At 46.8% G+C, this 24990-nt stretch overlaps 2 protein-coding genes across 3 annotated transcripts; both read left to right on the forward strand.

Moving 5' to 3' along the window:
* Positions 1 to 7453: 7453 nt before the first annotated feature.
* LOC4812510 (MIT domain-containing protein 1) lies at positions 7454 to 8527 on the forward strand. Its single transcript, XM_001352390.4, has 3 exons — positions 7454 to 7964; positions 8021 to 8226; positions 8321 to 8527. The coding sequence occupies exons 1-3, from the start codon at positions 7599 to 7601 to the stop codon at positions 8472 to 8474; spliced, it is 726 nt and encodes a 241-aa protein (XP_001352426.3). The 5' UTR covers positions 7454 to 7598; the 3' UTR covers positions 8475 to 8527.
* A 13683-nt stretch (positions 8528 to 22210) lies between these two features.
* Positions 22211 to 24903, forward strand: FoxL1 (Forkhead box L1). 2 transcript variants are annotated; one of them, XM_001352391.4, is made up of 3 exons: positions 22211 to 23124; positions 23963 to 24218; positions 24283 to 24903. In XM_001352391.4, the coding sequence occupies exons 1-3, from the start codon at positions 22769 to 22771 to the stop codon at positions 24802 to 24804; spliced, it is 1134 nt and encodes a 377-aa protein (XP_001352427.1). In that variant the 5' UTR covers positions 22211 to 22768; the 3' UTR covers positions 24805 to 24903. The 2 variants fall into 2 exon arrangements, with proteins under 2 accessions (XP_001352427.1, XP_015043558.1); XM_015188072.2 differs by lacking the exon at positions 22211 to 23124 and adding an exon at positions 23358 to 23599.
* The last annotated feature ends 87 nt before the right edge of the window (positions 24904 to 24990 follow it).

Here is a 24990-nt window from a genome sequence, read left to right on the forward strand (position 1 = left end):
GGGTTGGGTTGGGCCGGGCTGGGGCCGGGCCGGGCCGAGTCGAATCTGATGGTTTTAGTAGATTGTCCTCAGACGATGGCATATTTATACGGCTTAGAGATTGCCCAGTAGCACACATACGCAACGCGAGTCGAGATAGTTTTCGCCCCCTAGTGGCAGTGGCAGTGGCAGTGGCAGTCGCATTGGCAGTGTGGGAGTAGGTGGATGGAAGACAGAGCAGCCCTTCGGGGCGATTCCATCATAGGCGGATGACGGCGACAACGAAATCAAAATAGCCCCCCCGACCCACAAGCGGCCAAAACAGGGCAACAGGGTTTGTTTTCGGGAGTGGGAGTGGAGAATGGGGAATGGGGAATGGTGATGGGAGAAGGAATACCACGGAGTAGTAGCATGGCAGAGTCGTGGCCGTTATCCAGCAAAACAATCAACAGCGCGCTTTTTAAGCCATGCCAGATATATTTTCTAATGCTTTTTTTCTGTAACTTTCCACATTCACCCTTGTTCTTCACGCTTCGAGCGCTTTATGGGAGTCCTGGTGGTCGTCCGACGTCCTCCACGTTCTCCTCCTTCCCCTTCCCCTTCCCCTTCTCCTTCTCCATGACGGGCTGGCTCTCAATTGGGGGTCTCTTGAATGGGAATAGGGTTCGGGCAATGACAATGGGATTGGGTTTTCAGCCTGGATTCTTTCCTTTCCGCTACTTTGCTTGCCTTTCCCTTCCCTTCCATTCCATTCCTTTCCTTTCCTTTTTTTTCTCTGCCATCGCTGTCATGTGTCGGACTGTGAGCCTCCAGATGTATCTGTATCTACAAGTGTACGACTACGACTACGAGTACGAGTGCGAGTATCTCGAGCCGTTGTTGCGCGTGAATTGTTGGCTTGTTTACTATGCCCTTCAAATTATGCACTATCTGTACAGGGAGTGTGGGAGTTGGGAGCTGGGAGCTGGAATGTTGAGGATTTTGTGGGGGCGAGTGAAGATTGCATTAAGATAAATTTAACTGAATCAATTTGCTTAATAGCCAATTGAAGAGCAGGAAAAACAAAAAAAGAAAAACACCCAACAACAGGCTAAATGAGCAGAAAGGAAAGAGAGACATGGCCAGAACGAGAGGAAGAGGCAGAGGCAGAGGCACAGGGCCACCAGATAGAGGAGCGACAGGGAAACAAAGTGAGTGTCTCCAGTTTTAGTGTCATTTATTTTAACGTTGATTTCTTCCTATCCATTTGTTCACATTGCATACTTTCGCAGCTCCATTCGGGCTTTCTGCTGCTTTCTGCCGCCTCGCCCCCACTTTTGGTAATGAAACGTCGTCCAGCTGGCTTAATGCGAAAGCAGCTCTCTCTCTCTGGGAATGAGATACAAAACGGGGGAAAAAAGAAAGGCAGCCCGCAAAAAAAACCAGAACCAGAACCAGAAAAGAGAAACCAACGAAAATTTATAAATCTCGAAAGTGACGCTGAAATTACATAAGCCCCGGACGTTATATAAGCTCGAAGGCGATGGCTACGGCGATGGCAATGGCGCAGGCGAAGCGAAGGCGAGCCGTGTCCCTGGCACTCTTCTCATTCTTTCTCTATCTTCACGGCTCTGGTCAATTTCAATTTAGCGGCGAACCCCGTCCATCGTCATATGTATGGACAATTGCAGGTCCTAACCCCATTAAAAAGCCATGACGGGGGCCCACACAAAGAGAGTGCACGGCAAATGCCTGGCATTTAGAAACGGATGTTCCGATTCGCATTTCGCAACGCAATGATAAACTTCGACCGGTTCCGGCACCACCGCACCCCACCGCACCGCACCCCACTGCACCACACCACACCACACCACCTGACCAGGACCAAGACCTGGACCTGGACCTGGTCCGGGGCTACATTCGCAGAGAGCTGGCGCCAAATATCACACGAAATACGAATACCCGTGACGGAAGATAAAAGACCTGGTGGTCTAATGGAATTTGTTAACTTTGAAAGTACCAAAGGGTTCGTTCCAAATGATGATAATTAGTAAGAAATGCAATCAATTAGACGAAGCTACCTACATATACATATAGGAATGGCAGGTACAAGGACACTCTTACAAAGATATAGTGCTTGATTTTAATCAGTCTAAGTACTAGCGCTTGGCCAACATAAAGAATATTTAGGGATCTTTGACTAGCTCAAGAATGACACTCATACGTCATCTTTCTTTGCCATTCTTCTCCAACTCTGGCTTGAGGAGCAACTATCGATACCACTCCAAGGGCTGCTCATCTCTAACAGATAGGTATCGCTGCCGGTGCTGTCTGAATTCTCGTTATTTAGCGGGTGCCACGCATACGTGTGCTAGAGCGTGCTAGAAATGTGGGTGGGAATGGGGATGGGGATGAGGTCGGGGATAGGACTTGGATTGGATTGGATTGGACTCCCCGCAAACTGATTTGCATGACAGCAAAAGGTGCGTAGGCGTGCACAGTCGGAAGTGGAGCTGGAAGTGCGGCTTATCGCCAGTGTGGCATCTACATATTCGGTTGGAGCTACCTTCTTCTTCATCGCATTGAAGGTAATTGCTGCGAAGCGCCCATTTTTCGCACGGATCGCTTACGCACATGTCCATAAAAATGGACAGACAGGGAGATACAGATAGAGATAGGAAGTGGACGCCGCCTCGGGGCAGGCTTCTGTGGCGAATGGGGAATGGAGCGTTGAACGTTTAGCGTTTTTCGACCTGTGCAACTAATTACGGGGCGCGTAGCACCCGATTTTAATTATCGCCCTGTGCGCTCGCTCAGCTGTTGCCTTTGCCGCATTCTGGGGCCGGGTCTGTCAGTCAGTTAGTCAGTCGCCAGTCGGCAGTCGGTAGTCTGTAGTCCATAGAACGTAGTCCATAGAACGTAGTCCGTAGTCGGTCCCATCCCGTCCTGTTCCGAGCATAGGCACGCCCTGAGCGACAGTTACAAACAGCCAAGCGGTGATGGGCCATGGATGGGCTATGGCGATGGCGGCAATCGATTGATTGTGGCCAAACACGCAGCACTGGAGTTGGACAGGATAAATCAAGCCCCTGACATTTTCCCTGCCTTCTGCCTTCTGCTGGCGTGCGTGAGTTTCGTTAATGCACAAACGGAACACAAACAGAGGAGCCACACAGAAGCAGAGCCAGAACCAGAACCAGAAACAGAACAGAACAGAACAGGCAACAGGGCCCCCATTCATACAATACGAATATATATAGTATAAAAGCCGATATCCAATTCCCGAAACTCGAACGACGCGTAATGGACTGAAATCCAATACAGAAATATGTATGAGACAGGAGTGGGGAGACTGGAGACTGGAGAAGAGCAGAGTAGCAAGGATACTCGCCCGCACATATGGAGAAGATATGGTATGGTATGGCATGGATTGAGAGACAGACACAGTCCCCCACACAGATGTCAGGGAAATATGCGCCGTTTAGTCACAACTGTCAGTTTTCAATTGATTTGTCGAGCCAGTGGCAGGGGAAAGGCTCTCAGAGCCTGGGGGATTGACTGGGTGGCTCTGAATTTCGCTTCCATCAAAGCCAACAAAGCAAATGTGAAAACATTAAAGCCATTTTTGGCCACGCTTTCGTGTGCATATATCTATATATGTAGATATGTTCATATAGTATATTCGTGCAGTGCCGGACAGAGGAAGACAGTGGCGACTAGCCCTAAATGTTGGACATCTTCATTTGACGGACACAACAACTTATTTGAAGCCAATATCCTGTGAAAGTTGTTTGGGAGGAAAGTAATTTGGCCTTAGTGCTAATCATTGAATATTTTTACAAGATAACAAATATCTTTAAGATGGGACATTTTTGGTTCTATTTATTTATTTATAAAATGGTAGCCCAAGATTTTTCCTACAGCACAAAGCAACAAGGCCTTCAGGTCTATGCTGGAAATATATATGTATATAAAAAAATAAATATATTTCTTTGTTCTAAGAAATGAAAATATGTCTTGTGGATGTTACTTAACAATTTGAGGGGTATTTTTCGAGGATATTCTTCTTGGTTATAGTAGGCCCCGCCATTAAACTGTGTTCAATTCCTTGACGATGCCTTAGGCATCCAATATTCGCGTGTGTTTGGGAATTATGGCTAACGATAGTTGGTTTCCCCCATTTCGCTGGCAGTTTCCATTTCAGTTGGCCCATGCGCTGTTCCGGTTGGCCGCCAAAACGCCAAAAACTTCAACTTTTGGCCAGTCATGTCATGGAGCAGAGTAGAGTAGAGCAGAGCAGAGCAGAGCAGAGCAGTCCATTCTTGTATCGTCATTGTTAACATCATCAATTTGTGTGCTTAATATGGAAACTGACGCACAACAATAGCAGACAGGCGGCAGGAGGCAGGAGAAGAATAGAGCTGGCTGGCTGGCAGGACAGCCTGGAGGTGGAAACAGGATCAAGGAACCAAAAGACTAGAAGCCGGGAGCAGGACTAGGACTAGGACCAGGCCAGCCATATAAATTGAGTTGCTGCAGCAATAAAGCATCTCGAATTGTTTATTACATTTTTGCCACACTTGACGAGAGCACGAAGGGGCAGGAGCTATGAGGCAGGAGGCAGGAGGCTGGACGTATATGGAGCACCAGGCGATAAATACGAAAAGTCATAATACATATATACTCATACTCATAGGAAAAGTGGCTGGGGGGTGGGGAAAGGGGAGGTTGGGGAAGATGAAACGGAAAGCCCTGGGCCAGAAATCAAAACAATTGCAGCTCAATTCAATTGCTTGGCATCTCTCAATTCTGTGGATAAGAATGGAGAGGCTATATACAGGGGACACATACATATATAGAACGGGGGGACAGCGGACAGGCAGTGGCAGTGGCATGGCGGCCACTTACCGTACGAGGCGAAAAGTTCATGAGGTTATGATTTGAGGCAACCCATCGGACGACCCCGGACCCCGGCCCCGGCCCCGGCCCCGGCCCCGGAACCCAGACCAGACCCGACCCCAGAGCAAACAGTTACGATTGTGTTACAATTTGTTACATCTGTAAATGTGTGCGCGGAGCTGAAAGCGCGCTGAAAGCTCTCGAGGGACTTTTTAGCCAATATAAATTTTGATCCTTCTTGAAAAATGGAAGCAAACATAAATAGCATCAAGTGGAAAACTGAACGTTAACGAACGTGCCGCTGGGTGGGGATGGGATGGGATGGGACGGGACGGTATGGGACTACGATGTGTTGTGGCAGTGGCATCAGCAGGGGGTTGGGTTGGGTTCGGTTCGGTTCGGTTTGGTTCTGATGGGTGCAGAGGGTGACAGCGGCTGTGGCACATCGACGACATAAATGAGTGGCGGGCTGAGCGCACATTTAGCAGCAAACAAACAGATTCTCCCCCACATCTCCACCCACAACCAGACACACACACACACAGCCACACGAACAGTAGCATAGACTGACAAACACGCACTGTGAAGGACACACAATGTTGGGGAGCTGCTCCACATGTGTCTATGTGTCTATGTGTGTGTGTTTGTAATAAAAGCGATGAAAATGGCAACAGCAACAAACAGGAGAAACAGCAACAGCAATGACAGCAGAAAGGAAAACGAAATGGCAAAATAAATTGAAAGAGAAACAAATAAAAATCAACGAGAAAGGCTGCAAAAGTGGCGGAAAAAAAGGAAGCAACACAGAGAGAGTCAGAAAGCAGAATGAACCAACGAGCAGGAGCTGGAGAAGAACCAGAAGCCCAAGAAGTAGAAAAACAACAAGAATTATGGGATAGCTTCATGGCCGAAGCAATAGATATCCTTGAAGGTCGAGCGCTCATCACCAGATTGCTTTTCGATCAATCATAGATACGATAACTATATAATATAGTTAGTCTAGAAGCAAAAAAAGACGGCAGTTTCTTAGACTTGTCTTAATTACATTCTAAAATTATACAAGTTTTTGCCTACAACGCCTAGCAGGCCTAACGATATGATATTCCAAACGAAACGTTTCGTTTAAAGAGTAGAATATGCTAAAGTTTGTGCATGACAAACAGCAACTGGAAAATCGTATTACCCTCCGAAAAGAGTACAAAAGAAGCAGCAGCAGTAATAGCAACAGCAAGCAAATATTGAACGAAAAGGCAAAATACCAACAAGAACAACAATCAAACACACACGCACTCACACAGTTAAAGAAAATAATCGTCGATAAAAAGCTGGCGCCAAGATACCCGTAATATGAGCTAACCACTGCCCCCAGCAACCGATTCGGATGCCATTCCACATCTTCCACCGACACACATATTCCCCATCCATTCAGTGGACCATCACCATCACCATCCCAATCCCTGGCCACTCTCCGATGGCAAGTGGCTTCGCACATCACAGCGCATTATTGGGTGACATGTGGAAGAGCTCCGCTCTTAGGCCTGAAGCTGCTTGCTGCTTGAGAACGGCTTTGAGCCTTAGCCCACTTGAGTTGGTGTTTTACAAGATACAATTCCACTAATTCCAAACAAAAAGTTAGTCCAGCGTGGCACTTGAAAAGCTCTCTGGCAGGACTTATTTCGCCCCAGCAAGGTCACTTTCGTTTCACTTAAAGTGCTCTAATTTACAAATTAAACACGATTTTCTGAAGTGTTTCAAGGGGGGATGGGAGCTTGAATTTCAATTTAAATTTAAATCGCTTGCTGGTATTTCAACGGGGAGCCCGAAAGTATGCAATGCCTTCTCGACAAGATCAGTTCCGTGAACCAGTAGGAACCGAACCAAGTATTAATAGCACATAAAACAAACAAATCATTGAATATGCTGCGGGGTGAGGTCGGGTCAGGTCGGGTCGGGTCGGGGAAAGTTTTATGTCGAATCACCTAAAATGACTTTACTTTCTGCTTAATTCGCATTCAAAATGCGAAAAATTTAAGCCCCAAAAATGTGAACTATAAGCTGACGTCACGCTCTCGTTCGCACAGCTCCCAATGGCTTAAAATTTATGACATAAATAAAAATACGGGAATAAGGATGGGTCTGCCGCAGCCAGGATACCCAAAAGCCATCCATCCCGAGCCAACACCCAACCCCCCGGGCCACTCCACCTCCACCTCCAGCTCCGGCAACCCAACCACTCCAAATTACACGAAACGTTTTCGGTTCTTTCCTTGGTTACGATTCGATTGGTCACCTTTGATGAAGAGAGAAAGGGAGAAGGGAAGAAAGAGCTAGAAACGAAAACACAAATAAATTAATATTTGGCTTAGTGAAATTGAATTTGGTTTGGTTCGATGTGCCTGCCATGTCTGGCATTTGGCGATAAACGCATTCGCTTTCGCTTTCAGGTAAATTGCTCGTAAGCCACATCAGCATAAACCGAAAAAACTAAATATTTATGGGCGAACGAAAGACCACGCCCGGACAAATTCAAACGCCAACGGTCAAGCGGCAGCGACGCATCTGACAGCCCTAGTCCGTCGCTGACTTAGCAACCCTGCTCGAACAGCTGGTACTTGCCTGTTGCATCTTTTTTTGTTTATATGTTCTATTTCGCGGCTGTGTACTTTTATACTAATTTGAATTTTAAGCCACCGGTGAACCAATATCCACTTAAAAGAACCTTCCCCACGTGAAGTGCAAAGATGAGCGGCGCACTGAAAGCCAAAGAACAACTGATACGCGCTGTGGAATGCGATCAGATCGGACGAATACTGGAGGCGCAGACGCTTTACCAAGATGGCATCACGCAGCTCATGTCGTTCGTGGAGACTGAACCAGATGAGAATAAGCGCAAGGCGTTCGTGCTCCGCATCAAGGAGTACATAGATCGGGCGGACGCCATCAAGGCCCGCGTCAATGGCAAGCTCATGCTGGGCCAGGTGGTGGACCACATATCGATCGAGGAGAACGACACGGGCTACGACTACGATCAGATCTTTGGCAAATACATGGACGACAAGACCATTGAGATCCTGCTCGAGGAGCCCTACATGACGCAAAACTATCAGGTAACCAAACTATTCACCCAGGGAGGACAGAGATTAATTCGATTGATCTTTGACAGTATCAAAACCTCATACGCTTCCTGGAGCTGGCCATCACAAACTGCAAAAACTTGAAGTATTTCCGTTTGATTACCAAAGAGTACTCGGATCCAAAGAATCCCGATCAGCAAAAGACTAACCTGGGACAGATAAGAGCCGACCTGGAGCGAAGGTACATCGTTGTCTCCATAAAATATGAAGACACGTTGCACGATCGAAGAATTTAGTGAGTCTCCGTTAACCGATACGAGTCCCTTGCGTCATCAATATATTGCAGCTATCTAATCTTTCTATTAATAATATTTTTCCTGTGCTTACAGTCTGAGCAACGGCTATATAATTAAAATCGGACGCGGATTGCACTTTTACAAGGCGGCCAATCCCATGTATTCCATTGGCCTGGTCAACTACAAGTACCGCAAGTGCCTCCAAACAGATGTGGACGTATGGCGCAACAATAGCGCAGCATCCTAGGGAATGTCATTCCATTTTAAAAGACAAAGACAAGACAGATTTTTCATACAACACTTAATTTTGATAAATATATCTTTCAATTTTTTGCGAACTGCGCCTTCAATGTGGAGTACAGAAGGAGGATTCACCGACAATTGGTGATTCTGGGTACGCTATAAATCTGCAGTCGCCACGAAGACACGGAGCTGATATATGGATGTGGCTGCTGCTGCTGCAGGGGCGTTCTCCTCTGCACCGTTCGGCTCCTGGTTTCAGTTCCTTGGCAGAAAATGTTTAAAATTCATAACTTTCACGCCACTTTCGGATACGGAGGCAGCAGCGGCACAGCTGGTGGGCAGAGTTGGCTGCTGTTTTGAATGCCAGTGCCGCTCCGGCAGCCAGCGGGTGGCCAATGCAGTTGCATAAAAGGCAAAAGCAGCAGCAGAAACGGAAGCGCTACCGTTACCAGCTTCATTTACAGCTCCAGCTCTTTGTCCTTGCCATGTCCTTAAGGTTCGCTTAAAGCCCATACTCTGATTCGGTCTGAGGCTCAACGGCGGCCGATGCGATGGTTGCCAGAGACATGTGCGTGGATAATTAGAACTGCGACACAGGTCGCTGCACATCCAACACCAGAGTCCACCTTTGGAGGGTGGTGGTGATGGTGGAGATGTGGGATTGGTATCGGATTGGGTCTAGAAATGGGACGAGGTCCTAGGGCGGGGGTATATTTTCAATTTACTTGGTGCCAGGCCAAGGATTTATCAACAGATGAAGGCAATTGTTACGCAAAGGCACAAAATGCGCCGCGATGAGCCGGCCTAATAAATTGCACCAGAGCTAAAATGCTTTGCTCGCTTTTAAATTTTATGGCCCGTAAGAAGGCCCAGACACACTCGCTCCCCACTCACCCACACACCGAAACACACTCCTTGGAACCACCCCTAATTTTGGGTTTAAGCACCACTGGAGGATGGAGCCTGCGGCTGCTGCTGGCAGTAGGACTGGGGCTGTGGCTGTCGCTGGGGCTTGGGCTTGGGCTTGGGCTGGGGCTGGGGTGAGGTGCAGATTCCATTTGCCTAAGCTGGCTATTCATTCCCTGGATATTCTAAACAAGCAACAAGAATTGTGGGTCTTCGTGTCCCCAGGATTCGCAGGGCCTTCCGCCTTCTCCTTGAGAGCCGGGGGCCAACGATGAACTTATTGAACAATTAGATGGTTCACTTATTTTAGATAAATCTATGAACTAGATGGATCCCTAGTCCCTGCCACTGAGCCTCCCTCCAAGCGTGCTCCTTGTGCGCTACGGAAGCTGGAACAGGATATTTTTCGCTAGCAAATAAGCCACTAACTGACTGAACAACCGGGGAATCCTCCTACGCAACCTGGAATCCTGCCATCCTCCCCAGCAAGCAACAGTTATTCAAGGAGAACTGCAGAATAGAAGCCGCCGGCTCTCCCTGCCAATTTGTGAGCAATGAATGCTGCAGTTAAGCGCCAGGAAAGGCCAGGAAAACTACAATACATAACCATGGAATTAGTTATAGTCCTGGTCCTGGTCCTGGTCCTTCTTCTGGTCTTCATCTTGGTCACAAAGGGAACAAGAGCCACCCTCCCCCGTTTGGAGGAAGAGGAAGCCGGGCAGACACTGCCCGGGGCAGACCAACAGCATAACTAATCCGAATATTTTACCCCCGCCCCGGAAAATGGCAAATCCTCAAGATACGAGTAGAAGCCAAAGTGGAAGCAACATTTTGTACCTCGTAAGTCCTGGAGTACCAGGGGTATGTTCTAGAAAGGGGTACCAGGGGTATTTTCTATCCACCCAGCTAGTTGGCAGAAAGAAAACTCGGTAGAGTTATGTATTTATCCCGATATAGAAAAAATACCAGCTTTAAGTACACTTCATGAGAGGAATCAACAGAAGAAAAGTGCTATCTTCATGACATAGACTACACAGCGGGTATCTTTTGGTCGAATCTCTGCGCTGTATCACTGTATTTCTTGCCTATTGCTAGGATGCTGAGTGGGTGGGGATGGGGACCCGCGTTAAGCGGAATGTTTTAGGTTCAGCGCAGCACTTATGACATTACATTTTACGAGCACATGTGTGTGTGTGTGGTGTGTGTGTGTATTCGCTATTAATTTGCCATAGCTGAGGAGCTGAGTCCTGAGTCCTGAGCTGCGTGCGTGTATATCCTCTTAGACCTCTACATTTCCCATCATCAGGATTGTCCTGGCCGGGAAAGCGCCACGTAATTGTCTCTGTTTGCGGATCCTGCTTCGCTTTCGCTTGCTTAAAATTATCATAGAGCCAAGGGGACGGGCTGGATAAGAGAAACTACGAATTGGATTGTGTACACATCTACTTATGCCGATTTCCTATTACTCGTAGATGCGTAACGTAACTTTTAGACCAGGCAAAGGACCAACGCAACCAAAAAAAAAGGGTGGCGTCAACGATTCTTTCTCAGTTTTATTGCTGCCAACAACATCAACAACAAGACAAACTGGCAAATGTCCCACTTGTTACCAGAACGCCCCCAACCCAAAAACAATGTGGCATTGTGGCACTCTGTGTGGGAGTGTGGGAGTGGGGAATGTGAGAGGAAGACATAGGCGATAGATAGGGAAAATCGGGCCATAACTTTTGTTTTGCTACGTACATAAAATGGCGCCAAGCAACCTATATAGGCCAGACATCCAAAAAGGAGCACCCGAGCGCAGAGGACAGGAGCGGAAGCGGGAGCAGGAGCAGGAGGAGGAGCAGGAGTGGACATAAAGTCAAGTGAAACTACTGGCAATAGCAATTGAAATCAAAAACGTGCCATCAACTGGGGGCTTCATTGCTGTTGTTATTTTTGTTTTTGTTGTTGTTGTTGAAAGCCTCCTACGTTCCGCTCCACTCCCACTACCAATCCCAATCCCACTCCTGCATTCCACATCTAGGAGGCGATGGCCATTATGTAAATTGCGTGTACGGCAGTCAATGAAGGTCTGAGGATGGAATAGATAGAGACTGCGGCTGACCAAAAACCGCATCATTAACGCCCTGGACCAGCATCAGCATCAGCATCAGCACCAGCATCAGAAACGGACTGGATTGGACTTCTCTCTCGAATGACAACTGGCTAAGGTCTCAGGCTCACAGGCTTTCAGGGTCCCTGGCTCAATGTGTGTGTCCGAAATATGAACTAAAGTGATTTTCAAATATGCTCGAGTCCCAGGCACTTTAGCAGCCCTATATCATTGTTGTTGGTGGTGTGGCGTGGTGATGTTTCCGTCGCCTCGTGCTAGATTAAAAGCTGTCACAGACCAAACAAAGGCAACCGCAAAAGCAGCAGCAGCAGCAGCAGGAGAGGCAGGAGCAGCACAAGAACCACACCACACAAAGGATAAGCAGAGCAGTTATTGTGTTCTCTTTGGATTTGCAATGTATGCCGATTTATAATCAATCAATGTCAGCGCAAAATTCGAAGCGGGATGCGGAATTCGAAGCGCCACCAACGGCACTCTCTATCTGTCACGCTCCCGCTCACTCCCTGGGGCGGCGGCAACGTGGAACGTATGCTCAAAAAACCGTTCATTAGGCCCCTCAGACGTCACGGCACGACAATGCATAGAGAGAGAGAGAGGGCGAGAGAGGGAAGGAGACGCCCAGAGGCGCGTTATTTATAGTGCGTGTCCTATTAATGCATAATCGACGTCAATCTTGGCATATTAAAGGACTAACGCGGCCTAAGTCGTCGCTTCTACTGCCATCCATCCCATCCCCCCTTCCCCCAGCCACCTCCTCAGGCTCGTCCGCTTTAGCCTCATCCTCTCGTTTTTTTCCACCAGATTTTAAACCAAAGATGGATAGACAGAGATATTTTTTGGCTACTGGTTGCCTTGCCGGGCAAATCCTTTTTGCCATGGCTCGCTTTGGTTAATAGACCCCGAGCTGCGTGTCAAATTGCCGGCGAATTGATGAACTTGGCAGAAAAAGGAAAGGTCCTCTTCCTCTCCACCCACAAAATGCATTAGCGAAAAAGATAAGAGAAGTGCCATATTTATAAAAATGATAAGAAATGGTTAAACAAATGTCTTTAAATTTGATTAAACTTAATATTTATGGTCGATTACTGTCGATTCTATGTAAAATATGATCTTAAAGTATATTACCCCTACACATCTATTCGAAAGCTGATCAATGGATCTGATATAAATTCCGTTATATAAAGTGGGCCCGAATAAAACGGGGATTTAGTGGAAAATACTCCACTTCTTCAAAGATTTTTGTAGTTTTTGTGAATTCTTTAGCTTAAATTAGAATTTATCTTTCCAAAATTTGTGTGTGTTCTATTCCTAAGACTACTGTTTGTTATCTCTGCAGGTATTTTGCTTGAGTGATAACTTTTCGGGTTATACATAAAACTAAATAACAAGATATTTTGCATAATTATGGATATATTAATAATACAACCCGCTTTTATAGCAGAATAAACCTTAAAGCTGCGGGTGCCGTAACCACTTCCCACAACATGGTTTACAATTTCCATCGAAATCTAAGGAACTTCCCAGCTTCTCCAGTCGGGAGCTGCCTGGCATCCCTGGAGGGGCAAATATTCACCCTCGGGTCAATTGTTTCACTTATTTAGCAGGCTTTAAAATGTCCCCACAAATCCCCGCCTCGACCAGTCCGGATGTTTAATGACCAAAAGACATTCTCTGACAGCGTTGACAACTCTCTGAGAGATATACATTAACGGGGAGGGTGGGGGAGGTGAGAGTCTGAGAGCATTAGAGAAAGTAAATCGGGGGCATAAAGAGCCGCGCTGTAATTTGAGTAATTAAAATTTGACACGATAATCGAATCGCTGGCTGTGTGGATATGGTGGGGGTAGGCGGCACGGGGGCACGGGGGTACGGGGGTACGGAGGCAGGTGGATCTCGCTGGGCACGAAATCATCGCCAGCCTTTCAGCCCTTTCGCACGGCTTACAACTTGAGCGGCGCATTAATGCAGAGCACTTTATGTGTATATAATTCCGGGCATATCTGTATATACCCGTATAGCCGTGTGTACGAGTATATAGTAGGGCCAGGCAGTCAATGTCAAACCACAGACTATTAAATACACACGCAGGCACGCGAAAGTGCTGAAAAACAAAGCCAGGACGAAGCCAGGGATCCCAGTCGGCGACGGCGGTGGCGGTGGCGATGGCGCTGGCAGTGGCAGTGGCGACGGCGACGGCAGCTTCCATAATTCGCCTGACGACTCCGGGATTCGTGGGGAGTAAAAGCCATTAAAGTAACAACCAGGCACAGCACGTTTTTACGGCGCACGGCAAATGCTGCGACAAAAGAAGGTTCGTTCCTCAGATGGAGAGCAGGCGATGGCAGAGATGTGCGGCTCTGGTGTGGCTGTGGCTGCGGCTGTGGCAGACTCAATCGTAAGCGCAGCAGTCAGCGTCATAAACGACGGCGTCGGCATTTAGAAAGCGCAGATATTCCTGTCAAAACGATAAGCGCGCCTTACGCCGTATAGCAAGAGAGAGAGGGAGAGACGGGGAAGGGGAAGGGGATGGGAAAGAGTGAGGGAGAGATGGAGAGATATAGAGAGAGAGACAACCAGTCAAGGTTTTGGATGGCGTCTAGAATAAGAGGAGTAGGAGGTGGTAGAGGTGGAGGTGGAGGAGGAGGAGGCAGCAGCACAATTTTTATACCAAGTGCTGAGGAGACGCTCGTCTTTAAACGTTTTGTGGCTGGAGATATATCCCTTCAGCCTCGAATTCAGCTTCAGCTCTCCCTGCTCCCGTTCCCTGTATTCCGCAGTCCGTAGTCCGTAGTCCGTACTCCCTGCTCGTGGCATTGTCATTTATGTATCTATTCCGAGAGTCTTTCTTGCATTGGTTAAATGCCTTACGGTAATTTCATTCACTTACGCGCACATAACTTGCAGAACTCACGTATTCCCATTCGGATTCACATTCGCACTTTTATGCAGGGACGCGGATGGGGGTGGGGGCACAAAGTTATAGCTGGAGATGGAGATGGAGTTGGAGATGGGGGGCCGAAGGTAGAGGTGCGTAATGACATTCATGTGATAAGCACACGCACACGCCCCCAGGTGTGATGGGTGTTTGGGCGAGGGGGTGCGGCTGTTTGGTGTGGTGTGGTGTGGTGTGGTATGGGGTTTAGATTTAGGTCTGGGGGCCAAGACAAGGGATGCAGCTAATGAGGCAAATTCCCAAAAACCCAAGAACAAATATGTACATAAATCTTTAGCGCCAGTGACCGAAAAAATGGTCGCAGTTGTTGGCTATTTCTGGTGTGGAACGGGAACGATCGCTGGCCGCAAGAAATATGGATTGTTGCCTAATCACCTACAGCGTTTTAGCCACGCGAAAGGTATTGGGGACGGGGCCCTGAAGTGGCAATGGGAATGGGACAGCTCCTAAGTCGCGCAAATCCCAAAATATTTCACAACTTTATCCCCTTAGGTGGGATATTTGCGGGCACGCAAAAAGGAAAAAAGAAACCATCCCCATAAAAAAACAAGTAAGAAAGCTATGGTCGAGACTTCGACTATGGGATACCCGCTAATAAGTTTTACATACATACATAAGTCTTACAGTGGCTGTATTAACTAACCGATTGCAGTGTTTTTTGTTGGACATATAGATAATGATCCTGGCTATATGCTTGCCAAATGGTACTCCCATACCTTCAAAGTTCCAGCTCCCATCCATGCAGAGCACATACCCTTTATGCTCTTCAAGTACCGGGTATAACGAGCATCAGGAGCACGTTAATCAAAATGTTAGAGGGGAATAGCAGCAGCAGCAGCATCAGCGGGGGTACAACGATGTCCTGGCCGCCAGATATCGCCATCTACGTACACGAAGACATCCCCCCACGACTCCGACTAGGCATCGAATCCAAGAAACGAAACGAAACGAAACGAAAATTTTAATGGCTCAATAAAAATGCCATTTGCGCTGGGCCGCTGTCTTGGCCCGCAGAAAGTTGGCTTTAAAGGCAGCCCGCACATAGCCCCACTCCGCCTCCCCCGTGGGATGGGGCAAAAACAAAAGCCAAACAAGGCTTAACACATTTCCCCAAAATGTTTATCTAATCAGCGCAAAGTATCCTGACACCTGAGAAGGCAACGGGAGCTGGGCCCCGATCCAGGAGCCAGGCAGTCAGGCAGCCAGGCAGCTGTCAGGGCATTAATCTGCAATTGCCAAAGATTTCCGCCTTCCAATCGAATCAAATGTAAATCAGGGAGCGAAAGAGACAGCGCGAGGGGGCGGGAGAGAGAAGCAGAAGGAGATGGCAGCAGCCGCGGCCGCAGCAGCAGCAGCGTTTCCATTGAACTAGTTGCACAGCCGTACATATATTTATTTCTTTTCTCGATTTTGGGGGGAAATTCGCTTTTTGCCACCCATTTTGTTTGTGGTGCGCTTTATCAAACAGAAAATTTAAAAAACAAATAACAGCCGCAGCCGCTACTGCTGCTGCTGCTGCTGTTTCTGCCACAGTGGCAGCCGCAACAGTAACAGACTGCCTGCCATTAATTTTTTATTGGTTCTCCGAAATCCGATTCATGCCTTTTACAAAGATTTCTCAAACATTTAAAAGTGCGAAAAGATCAAAGCGAATTCCAACTTATTGTCTCGCTCTCTCTCCCTCTCTTTCTCTCTGGCCTCCCAAAACCCAATCCTCCTGCTCACTCCCCCGCAGGTCGTGGCTTAACAAGATTCTGACTAGAGAGAGAGTGCGACTGAGAGAGGGGAAACTACAAATTCCCAGAGAAGCGCAGTTAAAGAGCACACCACCCCTACTGCATCCAACGGTAGTTCCCCTCTCCCCCTCTGCGTCTCTCTTTGCCTCTGATGATGTGGCATATTTGCTTGTAAACATTTGACGAGTTTTTCCTCTGGCCACTGGACCACCCACGCCTCCGCACGCCTCCGCATGCTACCAACCTGAGCCAAAGCCGGGGCCTGGCCAAAAGTCGGCCATGGAAAATTAAATCAGCAAGTGAAAAGCTCCTTGCTGGTGTTCCTGCTGCTAGTGGTCCTGTTCTGCAATGGAAAACTGATATTTTGCTGGCTCTGCCAAACCGCATATCAAACTGTCGAGCATTTACCATTGGGTCGGGTCCTACAACGAGGTGCGGTCCGTGCCAAGTGGTTTTTGGCTGCCGTTGTTTTCATAACAGCCAGCCTCCCGGGGCAGGCACAGGCACACACAAATACACTCACACACATACATATAGGGGCGCAGGCACAGCCTTCCGACACCCAGCCCCCGACTCGGGCAACTTTTGACGCCACTCTGTCTGCCGCGCCACGCCTTGACGGCCTGCATTCCGTATAAAAAATATTCATACGTACATGCCCTTTTTATAATGCACTCTGCACCAAAGCGGGCGTGGAGAGATTGTGGTGAGCTCTGACATTTAGCGTAGGAGATCTGCTACCTCGCTCTACAACTGCAGGTAAGTGCTATTGAAGTGTGAAAGGGATAGCTAAATAGCACTTAAACAGCTCTAACAGTTAATTTTCTCACGATCCTACTCTCCACCTGTGCCTGTGCTCTCCAGCTTTGCTTAATCAGAGAGGAGTTTACGTAAGAGAGCGCCAGTAAGGGATAGCAACAGTAAATGCCGTAGCATGCGCTCTCCCTTTGGTTTCCTTTGAGCTTAGCTCCTGCTGCTTCTCACCATTGAACTGTTAAAAGGATGAGAGATGAAAGATAAACACTATGCAAGGAGAGAGAGTGCCTGAAAGGGACAGCAACAACGGGAGGGGCTTATCGGTTTAACCACAAGTTTTGCCACCAAATTGAATCTTCTCTCAAGAGAGTTAATCTTTGTTCTTTTCTGGTTTCTGCTTTTCGATCGCCTGGAGGGTATCGAAACTTCGATGTGGCAACAAGTGCCTCTGCATCGCATTCTTGTTATATCGTCACTTATGGGAAGGGAGAGAGGGAAGAAGTTGCCTTCCAGTGGGGTGGAGCGGGGGGCCTAGCTCCGGTTGTTTACACGTGCCTTTGTTGCGCCGCTGCTGACGCGATGCGTGTGTTCCGGACTTGGGCATGTAGAAGACTCTGGGGCATGGAGCATGGGGCACTGCATGAAGTTTTGCGTACTTGGTATTTACATACAAACACACAACACACATAAACAGAAGCAGCAGAAGCAGTCGATTGCCAAGTGCAACAGCAGCAGCAGCAGCAACAGCAGCAACAGTAGCGGCAGAAGCCGCCATGGCCCCATGTCTGACTTTCCCATGGAAAATAAACAAGAGTTCTCTCCGACAGTCGCCAAGATGTCTGCGACGGGCTTTGGCTTTTGCCACGGCTCACCTGGGCTACGCTGCGCTGCTCTGCGGTGTCAGTGTGGGATGAATGTGGCATGGATGTGGCGTGGCGTGGTCTGTTGGGGGATGGGGGTTGGGTTGAGGTGAGTTGGGTCGCTTGGGGACAAGGACGTTGTGGAGGATGGTGTCTGGATGTTGCCGCTGCCGTATTTTAATAATGCATCGAAATGAAAGTGGCTGTCAACTGGAGATTTGACAGCTGCTTTAGCTTACGACAAGGATCGATGATGGCATGTCAGGAGCGTAGACAGACACGACAGTCCTGACTACTACTCCGGCCACCAGAGGAGTTGCCATGACTTCTCGCCACAGATTATTTCACTTACTGCGCCAATAATGTGCGATAATTAGGTGCGGGAGGCAGCCATTGGGGCAGTAACAGTGGCAGACATTGGGGGAATTCGAATCGAGTCGAACCGAATTACCGCCTCATTAGCACATGGCACTCTTGTATTCCCAGGGCCCATTCTGGCCCCCTGCTTCGCTCCCCTCCCCACCGCTCGCGTTACTCCGTTACTCATAAATGCCATAGATCTTCAGGGGCCCACCAGCTGGCCCACTTGATGGCATAAACAGATTGCATGGCTCGCTCTCTCTTTGAAGTGCAAATTACCCGCGGGGTCAACCGAGCATTGTGGCCTGGCCTGGCGTGGCCTGGCCTGGACGGGAGTGTTGGTTGTGTTGGCTGCGTTGCTGTGTGGCAAAGGTGGATGCGGATGGGATGGATGCGGTACAGAGTTAACAATGCTTCTTGGCCATAATACATCTTGAAAATCTGTTTAATGGCTCTCTTCCTCTAACGGGGGCCGGGGTGCCACTTGAGAGGCTTTTGAAGCTGTTGCTATTTTAATGTGGTCGATATTCTAAATTTAAACAAATAAACAAACATACCCGCAACAAATACACGATTGCCTCTGGATTTCTGCCTTGCTGCCTTGCTGCCGATTGTTGAAAGTTTATTGTTTTTAAACCTGTGCAGCAAAACTGTTTGATATTCCTTTCCGCCCCTGAGCACCCGATAATTTGGCACTTAAAACGTGCGAAATTCATTCACATTTTCACTTGATTCATTCGGCATCGCCGGCTACGAAAGCAATCACGGTGAGTGCCTGGTTTACGAGTATTTTGTACGTATGTATGGATGATCCGCCCCGGAGAGAGGGTGAACACATCCGCTGCCCTTCGGATGCCCTGCGAGTGGCCTGCAATGCTCTTTTTTCCTCCTTTTCTTTCTTTTTGTTTTTGGGCTGGAAATCAATATGAGTAATACGAAGCAATAATCTATGAGATTCCCGCAGTTTGGGGGCCACACGAAAGTTTATACTTTTGAGTACTGCACACATTGCTCTCTTTGAAGTGGGAATATAACAAGAAAGATGGAATTATTACTGAATTTATACGCTTTTTTCTTCAAGTGCAAATGAGCTGCCGGCTGCGCGAACCGATAAATAATTTTCAAGCTTACTGCGTGCTAATTATCGCTGATTATCGATCAGCCCTGAACCTAGGAAACGATAAAATCAGTAAAGGGGTATGGCAAAAATGAAAACAAATCAAAACGGTCTTGGAAATGGCTACCTCAGAAAGTCCTGGAAGTCATTATAAAACTGCTCCTGCTCCAGAGCCTGTGGCTACCTTTTCTTAGGTGTTTGGGTGGAGTCTCAAGAATAACTAAGCCCCGCTGCATACTTTACGGGGCACCACTGCCCCCACAATATTATATTGGTTGCACAAACTTACTGCTCGGTAAACATTGCTCCTCTGATTGCCTCAGAGTCCAGCACCTGTTACCAACAAATAACTTGGTGGGGAAGAAAACCCTCCCGCTTCACAGGTCAACAACCACATTATTGCTCACGCATTTCATTTGCCATACGATATAGAAATCGTCTCGGAATCGTCTCGGCTTCCAGCTCGAAACTAAACATCATCCATGCGGCAGGGGCAGCAGCGGCAGTAGCCAAGACTGAGACTGGGACTATGGTGCCACGCAACTAGTGTCAAGAATCGCATAAATTTCCGATTCCGGGACGCAGTCCGGGTACAACCGAATGCGCTGCGTTGCGCTGCTCCATTGGACTCAAAGTGTGCCATTTAATGGCCACCAAAGGTCACGTTCACACCGCCGTAATGGCTAATGGGCGACCGGTCTGACAATTCAGGTAATGTGGATAATTTGCTGTCAATGATGTGTAACGAACGCACAGCGGAGATGAGAAAAGCGCTGGCGACGAGAGCGGTTCGGTGCGGTCCTTGTATTTGTTGTCAAACAACAACACGCACCTAATAGCCCGGACCCGGTGCTGCATTTTACGGCGCTTATAAATAGGCTCTACTAGATGTTAATGTTCGTGTCGATGGGGGAGAGAGAGGATGCGCTGGATGGGGACCGTGGCACGGGACCCCATTCAATTTTGACAAATCGCCTGTTGTTGAGCACAGCCACAAATCCGTGCTGATCGATGATTTGTTGTCTTTGATCTGGAGATGGAAACGGAGATGGAATGAGATGGGATAAGATGAGATGTGCTCCGACCGCGAGTGTCGAGTGAGCAAATCAAATTTTGACAAGGTGTTGATTGCCCCCCGACATATGTATATCCTATGCAGATGTGATGTGATGCGATGTGATCCGGGGGAGTCACCCCATAAATCAAGAGACCCACAGAGCAGAAGTAGTCACGCACTAAACTATAACTATAACGATTAAGTTGCGGTTGGGCCACGGGAACTAAACAAACAAGACTAGCGGTGTTTTATGGCTTAACACGACCGATCCGTCAAAAGGAAAATGGAAAACCAAAACGAAAACGAAAACGAAAACACTGTTATTTCAGACTCTTGTTGTTTTGTCTTTGGTTTTTCGCGTTCCACACTGATTCAGAAACGATCTGAGCTGAGCCATAAAAAACAATATTTGTTTCCAATACTATTCCCAGCATAGATCTAAAAATAATCAACCAAAACATAGTCGAGCCGAACCGAGCCGATCCGATCCGAGCCGGGACCAGCGACATCTCTCCAATGTGTGGCCCTCAGGGCGGAGGAGTGGGTTGTCTAGCGACTCTGGCCCGGTGACTGGGAGGAGGATCAGTCGGGGGCATACTCGTAGGATAACCCATTGTTTTATGACCCATTTTTCCAGCGGTAAGCGATCGTAAAATTTGAATAAAGCGAGAGAGAGCGTGAAAAATCCTTTGTGGCATCTTCCACACATGTGGGAACGGAACTGTTGCTGCTACAACTTCAATTGGTCTTTCAGTATTCCGTATGTGGTACGAGTATTTTGTTTTTATTTCTTTCAAATGATCTCTGCTTTCTACTTGAGAACAGAACAATCGTAAAAATCGATCGTAGTCCTGTTTGAAATGTATACACAATTATTTTACGACCTTTCAAGATATAGACCAAGACTTTCGTTTCAAAAATTGCGTACTTGACTACACTGCGTTTACTCTCCTCTTTGCTTTCTCTCTCTGAGAAGTCGTAAAAATTGGAAAGGAAATTCTACCAGATAGCAATGTCAGGAGGCTGTGTGGAGATAAACCAATCTCTCTCCTGTCATTATCTGGTTCTTCCGCGAGACAGCAGCTGTAATCGGGTGTAGTATTTAAAGTACTTCTTAGGAAATATTTTGATTAGAATAATGTTTGCCATGATTTCCAGTTTAATGTTTACAAACCAATTGAGTTTGGGCACTCTTTGAGATACTTCATATGTTTGTTTTAAATGGAACTTAAAGAAGCTTAAGCATATTGGATGGTTGCAAAGTGGTAGAAAATCTCTTACTCTACAGAAAACTTTACGGATGTCTGATAGTTTTGATGCAAGTCATTGATAGATGACTCATAGAAGACCTCATAGCTTAAAGAAAACATAAAATTCTCCTTCCTTTATTGCACGTTTGAAGATATTTTAATATCCTTTAATGTAAACGTCAAAAATTGCACAACATATGTCTTGATATTGGCTAACATTTTGTAGAGGTAGCCCTTCATCTAGTCGCCTTAACAAATCCAATAAAAACGCACTTCGTCATGTGTGTGAGCGTGCTGAATTTTCATTTGTTGAAAAATCATATTTTCCATATAATTGTAAACACATTGAAAACATTCAGACACACACACACACACTGAATGAGATCTTGGCTCCTCCCACAGCGGAAAATTCAGGCAAATGAGAAACGAATCTCGCTGTGAATATCTCTCCATAAATAAACATGGAACGAGCAGGAGAATCGCTGTGAGAACCGCCCACATCCGAAGATCAGCCAAACAGATGACTGCAGCAGGCCATGGATATGAAAGAGATAGTAGCTGAAAAATATATAACTGTTAATAATAACTGTTAGTAATAACCATCGCTAGGTCTAACTAATGGTAAAAATCTATCAATGGAATACTGCTAAAACGGGAATGCAATAAAATGTGTAAATGGGCAGTGAACGAACTTTGGTCTCATAAAGTCTTCCCTTAAGTCATGATTGAACACCCCCAACTGCTGCTCGACCCGAGACTTCTTCTCTCTCCCTCGTTCTTTCTAGGAACTCGAACATGTGTGGATATAGTACGTATTTATAGTCCAATACGGTGTTCCCCAAACACACACACCGACAGACTCTCGCTGAGGAATTACAAGTGAGATCTACGTAGCTCTACGTATCCGTAGCCAGCCCACAAAGTCCATTCATTTGTCGATCGGACTTCTTGGCTGACGCAACGAATAGTCGCGCTCGCATCGCATCGCATAAAACTTGGATTTTTTTTTGTATGGGGCTGAAAAGCGGGACAAAGATCCTAGACAAAATCAATACAAAAGTGAAGTGTGGTCGTTGTCCAAAGGACGCAAAGAAAGTCCTCATAGTGATCCAATAAAAGTACTAATAGTGAAGTAAAGAAAGTTTTTTTTTTTTACTAAGCCAAAGTTATAAGGAGTTCCTTCAAAAATGTTACCATCATGCTATTCGAATGGTTCGGTTTTGCCTGATAACGAGGACCTGGTCAACTCTCTGCTGGCCAATCCCGAGTATCTTCGGACCAGTGCCAATCCACTTGGCACAAGTGCCGTCGGGATGGATAGTCTCATGTGTAGCTCGTTCCCATCGGCCTTTTACTACCAGGGCATCGACAACTTCCTAGCTCTGCACAATAATATCTGGACTCTGCCCATATCCTTCCTGCACAACACCCATCGGCCGGAAAAGCCACCGTTCTCCTACATTGCTCTCATCGCGATGGCCATTAGCAGTGCACCCAATCAGCGTTTGACCCTCAGCGGCATCTACAAGTTTATCATGGATAAGTAAGTTCAAACAATGTACTTTAGTGGATAAGTAAGTTCAAACAATGTACTTTAGGATATCTATAAAAAGCAGTCCCATCGATCTGTTCTTTTTTAAACTGCTTAAGTTACTACATTTGTGGGAAAGATTGATTTCTTTGCCCAAATTCCTTGGCTATACTAAATGTTTCATTTATAAAAGAGTTCAAGTTCCTTTATCATGAACATTCGAAATCTTTTAGTTGGCAGTCGTCTAAGTCAATAATGCGAAAATAAACAATGCCAGCATTCCAGTTTTATATATAATTTAAATAGACAAATATATAGTCTGTATAAAAATAAAATGTACATTTGTATGTTAAAACGCATTTCAAAACAGTTGAAAAAGCATTGGCATAATCTGGGACTTTAGCGGTGAAATATTGAACATAATTTTCCGAGTTTAATTAAGAACAGCCATACATTCATTAGCCTACTATATCATGTTCAAAATTGGGTAAATATCTGAAAGGATTACACGTAAAATTAACGTAGATATTTATTTAAATTATCTCTGTGTGATCTTTGCCATAAAATAATTATTTCTTATAAGAAATCTGGTACATTAAAAATAAGGGTTCCGAATTAAAACATGCTCGCAAAAGTCAAAATAAATCGCGTCATATCAGAACAGAGCAGTAAAGATCGGTTTCCCAATATTTATTGTCAATTTTGGATAACTTAATCAAGATTACTAAGAATTTTATCTAGTTTTCAGTTTAAATTTCTTATTTAAATTAAATTTTATTAACTTGAAGGCTGTTTTGCATAGATTGACTATTAATTATTGATTATTTATCTTTATTTTCGATTCTTTTAGATTCCCCTACTATCGGGATAACAAACAGGGCTGGCAGAACTCCATCCGACATAATCTATCGCTGAACGACTGCTTTGTGAAGGTGCCGCGAGACAAGAACACCATCGATGACAATGATAGCGCCGGAAAGGGCAGCTACTGGATGCTGGATGCCTCCGCCTCGGACATGTTCGAGCAGGGTAACTACCGTCGACGTCGGACCCGGAGGCAGAGGCATTGCACCAACGCCAGTCGCTATGAACGGGATGCGGGCAAGGTAAGAGGAGAAGCTGCAGAAGATGCTGGATAAAGTAATCAAATTGATTTATTGATTCCGTCAGGATGCTACGGATGGCAGCAGTACGGCGGAAATCAGATCGCCCAGCGACTCGCTGAACGACTTTGATATCTTCTGCAACGAGAGGCCGAACTACTCGGATCGCATCACGGATCTGCACCGTCAGTACTTATCCGTATCCCTTGGCTTCAATAGCCTGTTTAATGGCGAGGCAAGTGGGGTGCGCCAACTTCCAGGCGCTTCCACGGTGGTTAGAGAATCCAACGCAGACGTCGACGCCGAGGTGGATGGCGATGCATCCACGGACAGTCCGTGCTCCAGCTCCAGCAAGACAGCTCAGAACATCCCGGATAGTGCATCGGCCCTGCACGATGAATTACATTCCCCGAGCGCCTTCACGCCGACCCACAACCACCGGCTCCCAGGACTAAGCGATGCATTTAAGGGGCTCCAACATCTGATGCCCAGCAATACAGCTCCAGCACCTGGCACCGGAACAACAGCAGCCAACAGCCGATCAAAGACGACGTTATTCACAATCGACAATATTATTGGCAAGCCCTGAATGGTGGAATATGGTTGTTAAGAATAGCATAGCATTAAGTACTTACACGTAATCCAATCCATTATCACCGTGCAATGATTAAAACTGATATGAGTTACAGTTGCTAGTCTTCGTACTTTATTTTTACAAAACTTGAGAAAAGTTCTCCTTTTCTGAAGAAAATTGGTAGAGTTTAGTTGTCATAGC

Source organism: Drosophila pseudoobscura, chromosome X, assembly GCF_009870125.1.
Source record: "Drosophila pseudoobscura strain MV-25-SWS-2005 chromosome X, UCI_Dpse_MV25, whole genome shotgun sequence".
In the NCBI taxonomy this organism is placed as follows: Eukaryota; Metazoa; Arthropoda; class Insecta; order Diptera; family Drosophilidae; genus Drosophila; species Drosophila pseudoobscura.

Coding starts and splice junctions, on each gene's coding strand:
- FoxL1 (XM_001352391.4), top strand. CDS start 22,769: ATGTTACCATCATGCTATTCGAATGGTTCGGTTTTGCCTGATAACGAG. Junction 23,125..23,962: donor TACAAGTTTATCATGGATAA/GTAAGTTCAAAC, acceptor CGATTCTTTTAG/ATTCCCCTACTATCGGGATA. Junction 24,219..24,282: donor ATGAACGGGATGCGGGCAAG/GTAAGAGGAGAA, acceptor TGATTCCGTCAG/GATGCTACGGATGGCAGCAG.
- LOC4812510 (XM_001352390.4), top strand. CDS start 7,599: ATGAGCGGCGCACTGAAAGCCAAAGAACAACTGATACGCGCTGTGGAA. Junction 7,965..8,020: donor ACATGACGCAAAACTATCAG/GTAACCAAACTA, acceptor GATCTTTGACAG/TATCAAAACCTCATACGCTT. Junction 8,227..8,320: donor TTGCACGATCGAAGAATTTA/GTGAGTCTCCGT, acceptor CTGTGCTTACAG/TCTGAGCAACGGCTATATAA.